At 45.1% G+C, this 14,483-nt stretch overlaps 1 protein-coding gene across 1 annotated transcript in view; it reads right to left on the bottom strand.

The window, feature by feature from the left end:
• The window catches only part of EMILIN2 (elastin microfibril interfacer 2), a 38,269-nt gene extending 33,651 nt beyond the window's left edge, over positions 1-4,618 (bottom strand). Inside the window, exons 1-2 of the mRNA XM_050891563.1 lie at positions 4,494-4,618; positions 4,203-4,325 (exon numbers count right to left, since the gene is read on the bottom strand). Coding sequence (XP_050747520.1) covers positions 4,203-4,325; positions 4,494-4,618 — 248 coding nt within the window. The remainder of the gene's footprint in view (positions 1-4,202; positions 4,326-4,493) is intronic.
• Between the last annotated feature and the right edge of the window lie 9,865 nt (positions 4,619-14,483).

Genomic DNA, 14,483 nt, shown 5'->3' with positions numbered 1-14,483 from the left:
GAAAGTATTAAATGACAAGAAGTTGGAAAATATTGCTCAATGAGAGATTTGGAGAGGCTTGCTAATTTAGCTATTGATTCATTCATCATTTTCTTGACCATTTTCTAAGTATGCGCAACCTAGTGAAATAATGGGTTTGCTTATTATACATTTATCATTAGTGTTAAGATCAGAAGCTCACACTAAATCATGAAATCCACTCCCCACAAGCTAAGGACAGGTGACCTGACTCGTTACACACTTGAGCACACAAATATCTTTACTCACATGAGCAGAATTAATGGGGACTGGTACTTGAATTAGGGGACCTGATAAAACATCCTTTCTTCAAGTCCCTGAGCAACCTGATCTAACTTTGAAGCTGGCTCTGCTGTTAGCTGGGGGGTATGGGGGGATTACATGACTTCCAGAGGTTCTTCCCAATTCTAAATTTTTTCCTGTTTGATTTACTACCTCATACAGGGAAGTCCTATTTGCCAGTTCTGTAGCAAAGACAGAAAGCCAGAAAACACCCCTCTGCTTCAGCCGCTTCAGTTCACTTCAAACTTTAAAATGAAAACTTTACTCGTGAAAGCAGCTTTGCCCAAAAATGCTGGGCCATAAATTGGAGCACCTATGGTACAGCCAGGTGTCCCAACATACTCTACAGCACAAGAGGCAAAACAAACAACTGGTATAACAACATCCTACCCTGAAGTGGCTACATTGACCAGAGGATGTCCAAGAGAAGCCACAGCCCTGAAGAGTGTGTAGGATCTAGCCAGAAGGGCAATACATTTTTCTTTCAGAATCAGACAACGCTATTACGGCTAATTAAGTTACTAAAATATTCGTAAGAAAGCTAGGAAGGGAAATTCACAACAAAAGAAGTGGGGAGGGGTCAGTTATTTATGAAGCAATATTAAATTTCAAAACATACAAGTTGTTTTCAGTGGGTAAGATCACTAATATTTTTGTATAAGTATCTTTCAGTCCCATGACCCACAAAGTTCCTCCCTCCTTTGCCAGTCACAGTTTTAAGAAAAATAAATCAGGAGCCCCTCATACTTCAAAGGGAACATACTTCAAAGGGCCCTTCTGCTTTTTCTTTCTACTCCCTCTCTTCCTATCTCTTAAGCAGCCACACTTCAACTCACATTTATCCTTGACACCTTAATCAGCCAAAGCATTCACTAACTTTTCAGTGAGGAAACGCACTATCAAGCACAAACCTATAAAACAGTTAAACAATGAAGCGTAATAATTTCCTGAATTTCAACTTAACATTTCAGGAAATAAACCCCGTAGCCAAACTGAAATTACAGTTAACACTCCTAGACGTGCAGTCATTCCAACAGTGTGGGGGGGGTTCAGACAAGTGATGTTTTAATGGGCCTAAAGGGTAGATAAAAAGGGTTCATGCACGCATATGATTTTTAGGCTTAATCACCAGAGCTTTCTATTTCTAAAAAAAAATTTTAAAAAAATCAGTGCTGACTATAATCCATATCTGCAATACACACTGTCTTGAATTCAGGAATACACTGTATGCTTAAGGCAGTGAAATGCTCCCACATAAAATGCAGTGAGCTTTTTAATTTAAGTAATTGTTATGCATAACCTAGACTGTACCTAAACACTAGAAGGGCTCTTTAAACCTAGCCTTAAACTAATTTAAATCAACAGTAAATCCACTGACTGATAAGAAAAACCCCTAATAGTACTTAAGTACTAATAAAACCCATACATCTATGATATAGTTAACAAACTCTTTGTTTGATTTGGATCTCACTGGCCCTACTGTCTGCAGCAGAATGAGCTCTTAGATGAACCATGGGTATCAGAAGGAGACTACACAGGGACTATAGTTTATTCCAATGAATATCTGCTATTTAGTTCATTTTTAACTTCTCTATCTAAGTGTATAAAGGAAAAAAGAGATTAATTTCAGAAGAGTCCTCACAGTCATTTCTTTGTTGCTTTTATAGCTCTTTCCTGTCCTATTTTTGTCAACATTAGCTAACAAACATATATAAACACATTTTGTTAGTCAGACCACTACCCTTACTTTTCACAGGAATGAAGTTACGGGTTTGCAGGATCTGAACCGTGTATTTCAAACGCTTTGGATTAGTTCCTTTCTTACTCTGCCACTGAGATAATGTGTATATGAGCAACAGAAAGAAAAACAAAAGTCACAGCCTACAAACAGAGACTTTTGAACACAATAAAATTTCAAGACTTTGATATTCCAGCAGCTTTCAGTGTTAATTCCAGCTTTTCAGTGTTTTAAGTACCTGTGATAGGTACTTAAAATATTTTATGTTAAGAATAAGGAATTATTTTGCAGTTGCCATTACGGTTATGAAGAAAATAACAGTGATGTTCACCAAAGAAAGTTAAATTGAGGAAACAAAGGCTTATGGTAAGTATCTAATTCCATTCTCAAAAGAACAAAAAAACCCCATGAGATTGGCCACAGCAGGCGAGACCAAATGTCTGTTTAGCTCCGTATTCTCTGTCCGACAGCAGTCAATTCCAGATGTTTAGAAGCACAAGGACAGACAATGCCATTTCACAGAACCACAGAGTAATCTAGAAGGGATGGGGCTTCTGGAGGTCATCCAGTCCAGCCCCCTGCTCAAACTGGGCTTCCCCTTCTGACTCCTGCCAAAGATCTCACCCACTCAAGCAGTTCTCAGTTCAGGAATTTCCTGAGCTAGAAGCAATGCCTTTGCACTTTCTTCATTATCTACTAGCAGATAGTCCAAGAAAATCCTAATTTACCGCCTCTGAAATTCCTTATCTTAATGCTTGGTGATTTATGTGTTCAAAGAGCTCAGTTTCAACCAGTCCTCACTCCTCCGTAGCTCCACTACCAAGACTCCGCACGACAGAGGGCACACCCCATTACACAGCCCGTAAGCTCAGTCAGAAGTCCAAAACGGCCAGTTGGACACTCCAAAAAGAAACAAGGGAAATTACACAAGACAGTGTTTCTCAGCTGTCTGCTGCCTTTGTTATTTCCCTCAAATTCCAGTGTTTATATATTCCAATAGAGAAAAGCTGGGGTTTTTTAACAAAAATAACAATCCAAACAAACAGAAAACAGTGCATCTGAATGCCAAACGCCCAACACCTATTGTCACAGACCCCAGGGCAGCAGCGTCATCCATGTCCGCAGTCTTATTTCAGTAGCACCCAGGACCTAGCAGTATCAGTCTCATCCTCACTGTTTCACGTCAAAATAAAAACTAGTCATTCTTTGTTGTAAAAGAATCCTCACCATCACCTCAGCCCAACTCTGAGCCTAATCCCACGAAGATGTATGGGTGTTCTTCCACTGACTTCTGAGCGAGGTGAAATGGATTTAGAGTGCTTATCACCTACAGCTCTTTCAAACAGAAGTGTGCAAATATTACTGCTTTTCAAGTGGGAAACTGAGGAAAGGGGATTTGCCTGAGATTAGCCAGAAGGTAAGTGAGACACAGCTGCTCCCTGACTCCTGCTGTACCTGCGGGCTCACACAGCCTTGCTGCAGGACACCGTGCTGCAGGCGGTCACTCTACAGACTACCACGTGGTCACACTCAATAGCACGAAGCTTAAAATCAAACAAGTAACTTCGTATTACCCCCTGTAAAAATCTGCACTGGCTGCTCTCCTTTGTGGACAACCGACAGGGATACACAGATTGTAAATGCGCTGGCTCACGTTCCTGGCTCTCCCGCGCCGCTATGCACCGATCCAGCAACACAGAGCAACTACAAAACCGGTTCTGAGCGCCGCTGTACCCTGGCAAATCTGGGCCAGGGTGCGGAGGTGCGCTCCCAGCAGGTGCTGGCGTTCCCGCTGCCCACGGAAAGCAGCCTGTGTGCCTACCGCCTGCCTGCAAGCCCCGCCACGCCGCGCAGCGCGGCGTGGCGAGGTGTGCCGGCGCAGCTCCCTTTTCAGCCGCGCGCAGCGGACAGGCTGTACGGACCAACAACGCGCTCAATCTGGCTCTAATTAGCTCCGGCAGCCTTATGCTTGCAATAAGAGCGAGCGCTTTGTTCGGGGCGTGCTGGGGACCAGAAGGCGGGACGCGCCCTCCTGCCCCGGCCGTACGCTTTTTAGGGTGCCGGGAACGGCCCGAGCGCAGCGGCAGCGACCGCTTCTCCGCCGGGGCTTGGCAGTGGGTGGCCGAGCGCTTTCCCTCCCGACGTCGCCTCCTCGGCTACTCACACCGGGGTGGGCTGGCAGGGGAACTGGTTCCAGGCGCACTTGTACTGGGCCTGGACGTAGCTCTCCGTCCCGTCCAGCACCGAGCAGCTCACGTTCCTGTTCACTATGTAGGCGCACCAGTTCCTGGGGAGGGGAAAGACAACGGCCGTCAGGGACGGGCGGCGGCATGAGGGGGCCCACACGCCGCCCCAGCCCGCCCTGGCATCCCCGGCTGCCCCAGCCCGCCCGCCCCGGCTCGACCCGCCGCCGGCAGCGGCTCCCGCGGTCCCCTCCGGGGCGGGCGGTACTCACTTGCTGCGGGAGCCCGGTCGGGTGTACCGCAGGTGCGGGGTGGCGTGGCTGAGCCCGGCGCCCAGGGCAAGGAGGAGCGGCAGCGCCCAGCCCGAGGGCGCCGCGGACCCCGGGCACAGCTCCATGGGGCGACGAGCAGCGGCGGCGGCGGGCGAGCGGGGAGGGCCGGTGCCTCTCCGCGGGCTCCCTCCGTCCGTCTGTCCCTTCGTCCGTCCCGCCCGCCCTCGCCCGCTCCCAGCTCCCTCACTGACGCAAATCCCCCCCACCCCGTTTCCGCCCTCCACGGCGGCTCCGCACCCCCCTCCGGCCGAGGCGCCGCTCCCCTCCACCCCCGTCCGGCCGGCCCCGGCCCCAGCCCCGGCCCCGGCCCCAGCCCCGGCCCCGGCCCACCGCCCCGCTCTCGCCCCGCGGACGAGGAGGAGCGGCGCTGCGCTCAGGCGAAGGGGCAGCCGCCGGCCCCACATGGCGCCGGGTCGCCATGAGCGGGGCCCCCCGGGGGCAGCCCCCGCTGCCTGTCCCCTGCCCGAGCTGGCCGGCGGCCGCCCCCGAGCCTGTTTTTCCCACTGGAAAACTGATGGGGGGAGAGGGCCGGGCCCCTGGGGAAGAGCGGGGCAGGCAGGGGGCCGTGCCCTCTCCCGGGGCCCGGGGTCCTGGGGCAGAGGGCAGCCCCCGAACCGTGGGCAAGTGGGGCCAGCGGAGGCCCAGTGGACTCATGGTGCGTGTGAGAGAGGTTTTGGTGGGCTTGCCGCCGTGCAGCGGCCCTGTGGTCCCACTCGACACCACCGCCTTGACATGGTCGGTGTTCCCTTGCATGGCCCAAGGGCTCATCCCAACCCTGGGGCCTGGGAGGGCTGCTGGCGGCTGCCTCTGCAAGTGATGTACAGTAGGCCATTATACATAAGGAGAACCATTCGCTGGGTGGAGAGAGCAATGGGCATTCAAATTCACTCAGGCGTTAAAATCTAACTCGGGCACCTTGAGTGGGTGACCTGCCCGTGCGAGGCCGTCTGCAATGGGTCCCACCATGGTCCAGATCACAGGTTGCCCCCTCTGTCCTCCTCAGCTCCGGCTCTTTTGAAGCGATTGATTAGAATTCAGGCAAAACTGAATAAAGCGTCGAGGCTAGGCCAGGGCAGGCAGCTCCCAGCCTGGAAGGAAGGGAAGGGAGAGAGCAGGGCTTGGGTGGAGAAGAGGTCGGGTGGGAGATTTGGGAGCAGTGCCTGCTGCTGCTGCTGCTGAGCCTGACCAGTCCCAACCCTGCCCACACGCTCCCAGGCCTCCCATGGCCACAGCAGCCACTCAGGCTTTCTAGGTCTCACATGCAGGCAAAGCAGGCAGCAGGCCAGGCCCTTTCTTCTGCTGTAGGCAGCGGCCTGCCTGAGCTCAACCTGGACCTCATCGTCTGCCCCGACCTGCTGAAACAGGCAGGTTTCATCTGCCAGTCTTACACTCGGTCTCGCCCGACGACTTCACTTGGCCTCTGAGTCTGACAGGGAAATAAGCTTTAAATGCTGAGGTCAAAATTATGCTTGAGGTCAAAATTATGCTTTCAGACTGCTTTTTAGTAATTGTTTCACTGGAAACGTACACTAAAGCTTTCTGCCCCCAAGAGAAATGTGTCCTGTTACAGATGTGTAGGAACACTTCGCTGGTGGTAAGTGGCAATGGGAAAATACGAGGTTATTACTGTCGCTTCAATCTGTCCCATTTCACTTGAAAAAACAGCACCCTCCTAATGCTCTGCAGCTGCTTTGGAGAGGGTAGCACCTCACTGTCTAACAAATTATGCTTCAGGCGAAGGTTAAACAATTTGCTGTGCCACTGTTTACATTTGCAAGAGCACGCCATTCAGGCGTCATTATTTGTGCCGGCAGAAATTATTTGGAGTTTCTCCAGCCTGAAGAAAGCAAGACTACAGTTCAGTCTCTAAAAAACAATGAAGGAGGCTCGCTCTTCCTTTTTCCCCTCCTCATCCAGTCAAGGAACTCATGAAGTTGGTCCTTTTCCAAAAGTGATGAGCAACATGGAAGAGTTGTACGTTGTCCCACAAAGGGAAAGTCATTAAATAATGAAAGACTGAGGTCATGCCCGTCTTGAGAATGACTACATAGTACAAAAATTAATAGGCTGATTTAAACAAAATGAGCATGAAGCAACAGTATGTTTCCATATGCAAAACATTGAGCTTGTATTTTGGTGAAGGGAGATAAAGCAGATGTTACCTGATTTGCCATGAGGGCACCCTTCTAACCTGTGAACCGCAGACTTGATTGCGTGATCAAACATGACATGGGGCACTATTAGAAGGAGAGTCGTTACAGCCTTTGCTTACCCCATGGATATGGCAGATAATGAGTCAGGAGTTGCCTGTAACTTCAGGACTCTGAATGTTTGTTCACTCAAGAACTGTGCAAGAAAGTTCTCCCTCTTGATTTCTGACATAGAGGAGTTGTGCCTTTACTGTCTGGATCAACTACTTTGTAAATATTATGAAGCAGGATTTTGACAGTATTTGCTGCCATTACTTTAAAAGGGTATGTGAGACTTCTTCCACTGCAAAGCACAGTGTATTTTTGAGTTTGTTTCATTTAAAATAAACCATAACAATGAAAAACAAAATCCTGCAGGACCATTCGCTTCTCCTTGGTGAAACCGGAGCTCTGTGGGAACTTGAATGCAAGCGCTGTTGCAGGGAGTGAAGTTTTATGTGTGGCTGCGTGATGGCTCAATAAGGAGTAACAGGAGAGGATTACTTGTGCTGAGAAGTATTGAGCTGAATAGAAATGGATGAATTTGTGCAGATGCATAGAGTTGACCTCAACTCCTCTGATATTCACACTGGGCCTATGATATCAGCTGATTCAACAACAACCAGTACAGAAATGGGGCTTTGCCAGGAGAATCTTCAGCTCAGGTGCACACTGAACACGTGGTCCAAGCTCTGCTCGTGGCTGCATTTTTTCTATGGGTGTAACTAGTGTTATTTCAGAGTGTAAGTATGAAGGTTAATTGTGCTCTCAAGGAGACAGCAATGCTCACACTTTATTTTTCTGTGCTATATACTCTCATCTCTAAATTCACAGAAATCCCAAGACAGATGATTCTTACAGTACATGGAAAGCATCCCTCCACCCCTCCCTCCAAATGGAGCGTGTAGTCTGCGAGTGCACTGAGGAGGGCTTCGATGACTAGCGAGGTCAGTACACGCGTCCTTGGGAGACGGAGATCACAGACGTGAGTCCATACATCCTTTTAAATTGTTTTAAAGTTCTTGTTTCTTTACTAAGTAGTCTGACTGTGTTTTCAGCACGAAGATCAACCGCACTTTCATACTTCGTAACAGGATAATGATGGGGAAACAACTAGGGCCACATGCAAGGGTCTGCCAGAGAGAGAAAGGTGCACAAAGCGGGCAGGCAGAATAAATAGCAAAAACATTATCAGAGTATTTACTGCAGAATTCCAAAAGAGAAATGTGTCTTTAATGGTGTGGTGCATGGAGAGGAAATGGTGTTCTCCTTGCAGTTTACCTCTCTTGTGTATCAGCTCTTTCTGTAGATTTCAGCAATAAATTGCTTTGTGAATTCTGGGTTCCTTCAGGTTCACTGCCTCAAAAAATTGCCAAAATAACCTAGGTGAGTGGTTTTTAGAGAGGTGTTTGTACTCCCTTGACGCTTCTCTTTAATAAAAAAGCTCTCTCATCTAGAAATATTGTCTGTGGCACAGGAGGTCTTTCAGGTACTTCTCACCTGGCCATCAGACGCGAGAAGCCAGTCTACAGCTGTGCATAGTCTGGCTTTACATTTGGCGCTGTATTAACTCCGTCCATGAGTCAAAGCAGGTCACAGCGTCCCTCTGGAAAGATGAAACTGGTATTAGGGAACAAAGAAAAGTTTGAAAGGAAGCTGTAGGAAACTCCAAGCTAACAGAGGAAGGCTTGGATTGAGGTGTATGACGCATGCTGGTTTGGATATACCAGGAAAAGCACTCCGTGGGGAAAGAGGAGTTTGAGTACTGTTTTGCAGAGACATGATACGGCCCTGTCCCATTCATTTTGCCTGGGGTATATGTCGCTACATAGTAATCTTAATATTAACATTAACATTTCTAATTTGAGTCTAGGATTGGTGTCCTCCAACTTCTCACCTCTCGGATCAGATCATGAGCTTTTTTTGCAGTATCTTTTCAAAAATTATTCCCCACTGCAAGAGTCAAGTTTCGATTTTGAAATTTTTAGGTGTAATCACCTCACTAAGTCAGCCAGACACATATTTAACTGTGAATGTGTAATGAAAATTAATGACAGAATGAAAAGTAAATAACAGATGTTAATAAAATTGCTATTTATAAACATGTTAACTTAAAGAAAAAAATGCAAGCCCTAGTCAGGGGTGAATAAATAAACAAAGGAGAGGAGGGAGAGCAGAAGATTTTGGTTTTCTTTTTACTGGAGAGCCACCTTGGAGGGCCATAACAGTTACGCAACTATAAAGATTCCACAAAAAAGGTCTGTAGCAGAGATCCACTCTGGCAGCTTTGGAGTATACAGAGAAATAGCCCATGTGGTCCTGACCAGTGCTCAGGCCACATCTTCACCTAGCTGAAATGCCGTATTTGCCTACCTAGGTGCTGATGGCGTGGTGTCCTATGAGCTCTGTGGAACAGGCTCGGGAATGTTTCAGTGCATGGGTGGACAACCTGGCAACTCCAGCCTTTCTTGGTGTTATTTCCTTTTGAGGGAAAACATTTGTGCTAAGTTTACTTATTTAAACAGAAAAACTAATCAGTGTATTACAAACAGCCCAAACATTGCCCAGTTGTGGCATGCATTAAGTGTTTGTATTAGAACTGATGCTCTTTATTATGCTCATAACTATGCTCATAGTTATGGTTTTCACTAGAGAACAAAATAAACAAAGGCTAGTCCCTGGGAACAGCTATCTGAGCACACTATTACAACCTGCTCAAAGCTTCAAGGCAGGACAGCAGAGATCAATATACATTATTCTCCACCAGGAAGAATGATCTGCCTGAGTGTTGGAGCATTGTAAACCACAAGTATGCCGCACTTGTTGAACATCCTATCTACTTTGTACTGTATAGTCATGACAATGAAAGAAATAGTGATTAAGGTCTACACTGCTTCCATAGGAAAGATAAGCGCTCTCTCATATTACTTACTATATAATGTGAGAGGACTGAATGACATATCATCCGCTGTTACCATGGATTTCTGAGCACAGCAAGTCTGGAGCCTGTGCAGAGAGAACACATTAGAGTATAGGATGACAATGAGAAGAAAACATTTTAATGCTCCGCAAGATCTTTCAGTGGAGAGCCTGAGGCTGGCTGACACATGCGCAAAGGTGGAAGACGTTAAAGAGTACTGGAAAGAAGATCAGAGGAGATCAGCATTTCTTGGCAGATGGGTTGGTGGTGGGAGGGTAGAGGAGGTATGAGGAAGAGGTTTCTTTTGTGTCTGCTTATCTTTGATTTGGTGGGATTGCCAAGTGACTTCAATGGAGAAGATGCATAATGCTCTTTTGTTCTTTCCACAGCTTCTACTGCTCTAACCTGCACATACAGTAGGACAAAGTTGGTTCATACAAAGCTACGTCTGCTACCTGCGCACAGACCCTTCAAAAACCTGCAGGCAAATTGCTGAAACGTACTTAAAGTCTGAGTCTGAAACTGTATGCATTGTTTAGTCTTGCTGTAAAGAGTTTCTACCAATCTTGCTTGTTAGGAAAACAAGAATTGTCATATTGGTTTTGATATCTCACCTCTGACGGTAGTGCAGTATTTCAGAATAAAGAGTAAAACCGAGAGCATTAATTATTGTGCAGTCCTTACCTCCAGTACAGGGCAGCTTCCAGAGTTTCACAGCATGCACTGCCTTTCTTAATGTGCCTCTCTCTGATTGAATGTGTCAGATTTCAGCTTTCACGATTTTTTAGAGATGAGCTGGAAAGGAGAGAAAGGGAGTGGTACATGACTTTACAGTGTTTGGGACAAAGCTGTCAACAGATTTTTAAACAATTACATTGTTCCTGATAGAAAATTACATGATTTTGAAGCTTTAATTCCTTGTTCATCTGTTTATCCAGTCTCTTGCTGAAGTTCCTGGTCTTTTAACTAAGCAAGAAAGTTATGTGAGTTTAACCACAACAGGTGCGAGTTTCTATGCAGACACTATAATCTCAGTTTAGGCATAATAGATGTTGGTTTGTTTCACAGAATTCAGTAAAAATGCAGTAAGTCCACTTAAAAATAAGAAGCTCTTCCTGAAAACAAGAGGCGGAAATTCTTGATGTTGGTAAGACCTAATGCTGTAATTCACAACATCGTTCTTGCTTCCTTGGAAAAAATAACTCCTGGCCTAATTATTTCCCAATCAAAAAAATGACTGCTAGCTTTAAGGAAGCCTTCTGTACATTTCTTCTGATTCTTATCTATTTTGCATTCAAAAGCAAGGTTAAATTTAACTTCTGTTCAACTTGCACAGCGTAAAGAAGATCTAGTGTTCTTAAAGAAATTTTGTGTTTCAAAGTGAGCTAACCAAACACAAAAATGCCAGGAATATTTTAAATAAGACCTCATTAGGTAAAGACCATGGCCGCAAATATTTCATGCCTCTCTGCAGTCACACCGTGTTTTTAGAAGAGGATTTATATAGGCTAGTTCATTTTTCTAATTCAGCCATTTGGACACTGAGCAAATTTCTTCAGCTTCTCTAGTTTCTCCCTGGTTTCTCCCTGGTAGAAGGTGCTGGTCATTATTTGTCCTGGAAATTCTCATTAAGGTTACAGCGGCTTGAAGGTGCGAAAACCCAAATAAAAGACAAGAACAAACCCCAAATCTCTTTTTTCATCTGCCTTCTGCAATCTTATATTTTCACTGGATGATGATGGTATGTGGCTGTCCTTCATCTCAAAAACTACAACTCCAAATGTATGACTGCAGCTTCTGGTGAACAAAGTGAAACAGCAGCTTCAGGCCCTGGTGCCTGCAGCCAGTGAGACTGCTCACCAGAAATGCAAAACTATGGGGAGGAAGCGGGGAGGAGAGTTCCTTTTAGCAGATCACTCTGTTCACCCTTCCCCAAGGCATTTTTCTCCCCCTACTCAGTCCCCAAAGATGCTTTTGTGTGGAAGGACATTGGTAACTTCCTACAAGTACAGGATGAGGCTATAACACTTTTATGTGCACAGACCTACTAAAGGAAAGGGACTTCCTATATAATAGTCAGGCTATCACAATCCAGTTCATAAAAATGAACACGTAGCTTCTACCCAAAAGAGTTTACAGTCAAATCAGACTCAGGCAGCAAATGATATACTGCCTGTTCCTCAGCACACCTGCCAGCTCCAGTATTGTATTGTGACAAATCAGATCTTGTTTTGTTATAAGGTGAAATGCAAAGGAAGCTATCTGATCATTCTTTGCAGTTGCTTTTGATTCTCTGTTTATCAGTCGAGAGTTTCAAAGGAGGTGGCAATTTTAAAAAATGAGAAGTTAAACAAAAGAAGGAAGAAGATGAAGTAAAACGTCAGAGGCTGCACAAGAGCGTAACTGGGGATAAGACACAAAAAGGTGTTGGAGGTAAGGTGTGGAAAGAGGAGGTGGTGAGCTCTGCGGTGGGCAGCATCTTGCTCTGATCATATGCTCAAATCCTGTGAAACGTCATTATTCACACATTTGCCTTATTGTATTGTACTTTCTTGTACTTCCTGTACTCTAACATGAATTTCTATTAGTCGGGGCTGAGGGGAAAGTGTTTGTTCTTCCTCAGGCCCCCTGTATGTTGGGGAGAGTCTTGCTGTAAATGTTCCACTGTTGAGCCCTAAATACCTTCTGAAGGGATGTGTGGTTGCAAAGACAAACATACCAAGAAGCATATTAAACTGGAAAAATGGAAAGTTTTTTTCTTATTTTGTTCACAGTGTTTACCAAAAAAAAAATCTATGTTTATTGTAGAGATTATTCTAGAAATTATTCTCAAGAAATTATTCTCAAGAAATGTTTTGCATTGTGTCCTAATTGTGTGTCTAATTGTGTGTTAATCAGACTACGCAAACCATTTGTTTTGAATTTCTCAGGGCTGCAATTAAATAAACTGCTGATAGCAGTGCTCTGGTTTGATCAGTTAAGCACTCTAAATGAGCCAAGGGCAACATCCTTGAAGTAGGTAAGTACTTCACTCCCACCAATTTTGATGGGAGTTAACAGTCCGCATCTCCCTGAAAACGAGAGCTTAAGCACCCAAGATTTGTTTCAATCAAACCTCTGCTGGATAACATGACTGGATACCATCTGTGTGCATTGTGCGCCTCACTCTGTCGCCTTCTTTTGAAAATCTCAGGCAAGAATCAATAGTTTCATTAAACAAAACCAAGTATTCTTTTGTTCAGACATGCTGGGTTAAAGCAATTCCATGACTTGGACAGCAAAGTCCATGGAGAACGGGGAAGTGCAGAAGTGTTTTCCACATAGGATGGCCTTGTTGATTGTTTCTTTCCAGTGCTGGGAGAGGTGGGTAGATCAGTTTAAATACATGGCTCCTAACAAGCAATAGCCATGTAGTTAATTGCAATTAGTAGAAAGTGAGGAATATCTAAATATGTATTTAAACTGTCTCGTATCTAACCACTGACATTTCCATTCTGCATCATAATATCCTTTAGCTAAGTATTTATTAATGTTGATAAATACTTAGACTTTAGAACATCTCAGAGATTTCAGCAGTGGCTGTAAGTTATCTGTGAGATGAGCCCAGCTCAGTCTTGAATTTCCTTTTTCCCACCTGAGATCAAAACCTCCTGGTGACACCATTTCCTCTGATTCATTCAGACACGTCCTACACTTCAGCACCCTTCCTGCTGCAGGCTGTACGGATGAGCGTTCCTGATCAGCCACCAACTTGTATCCTCTTTAATTTGTCTTTTCTTGTTAAAAGGAAATATCCATTGCCAAAAGAGGGTGTGTCTTTTATATTGTTTTGGAAGAGCAACGACTACAAGAACGATGGTTGAGGGAGAAGAAGTTAAAAATGATGAACATTGCTGGTGTGTTTCCTGTGTGGTGGACTGAAAACCAGTGGATCAAATGACTGTAATACTTCCACTGAACAGCAAGACTGTATGCAGTAGTGGTAAAATGAACTCATAGTTTCAGAATTTACTTGAGAGAACATAAGATATGAAGAATTTATGTATAGCAGCATGTGTTCAAGAATGAACTCAGTCATGGACTCAATTCAGGGCATCTGGCATTATTTACAGCATTCGCTTTTACTTTTAGGAGCACAGAATTTCAGGCTTGTAGAGTGTTATTTAAAATAGTTCTTTATGACAGCTAAAATTGAACCACAACATTAGGATGAACTCTGTCAGGGATTGTTAATACTCTCTGTGCCTATTGGTGTTAGGCTTTTCTTGTTATTCCCTTTAGCCATTTACAGAACAACACGGTGGGGTCGTTACTGCTCTAGGATGAGAAATTATTAAGGAAGGAATCCTGTTGTTTTGTAGGTACTTGTCAGTGATGCTAGAGGATATGAACAAAATCAGAGCTCTGTTGTCTTCAGCGTTACACAGTCGCAAGCTTGGTGCCAAGGCCTGGTCTCTACAGAGAGTTTTGCCGCTTCAGTTATACCAACAGTGTTAAAGCCAGAAAAAGATCTGTAGATACAGATGTGGTTATCGTGCATAAACTGGTATAGCCTATTTCAGTTTGGGAAGTGGTTAAACTCTGTGCCAGATGAAATTCCCTGTATTCCAGTAATAACAGCACCCACGCTAAGTGGTGTAGGCCAGCTGAGGTTGGGATGGAGGGGGAGGCAGTAGGAAGGAAGCAGAGAGAAGGGGTAGGGAGTTTTGATCTTTTCTTTCACGTTGTGTAGCTCTTTCTGAAAGAAATGAAAAGCTTGCATTTGTCATTACTGTTTAGAAATATACTGGCTGTTGTTTCTCTCCTTTCAAACTTAATTGT

The sequence above is a fragment of the Gymnogyps californianus genome, chromosome 2, assembly GCF_018139145.2.
Source record: "Gymnogyps californianus isolate 813 chromosome 2, ASM1813914v2, whole genome shotgun sequence".
Lineage (NCBI taxonomy): Eukaryota > Metazoa > Chordata > Aves > Accipitriformes > Cathartidae > Gymnogyps > Gymnogyps californianus.
The sequence above is the reverse complement of the archived record's forward strand: the minus strand, read 5'-3'. Positions and strand labels throughout refer to the sequence as shown.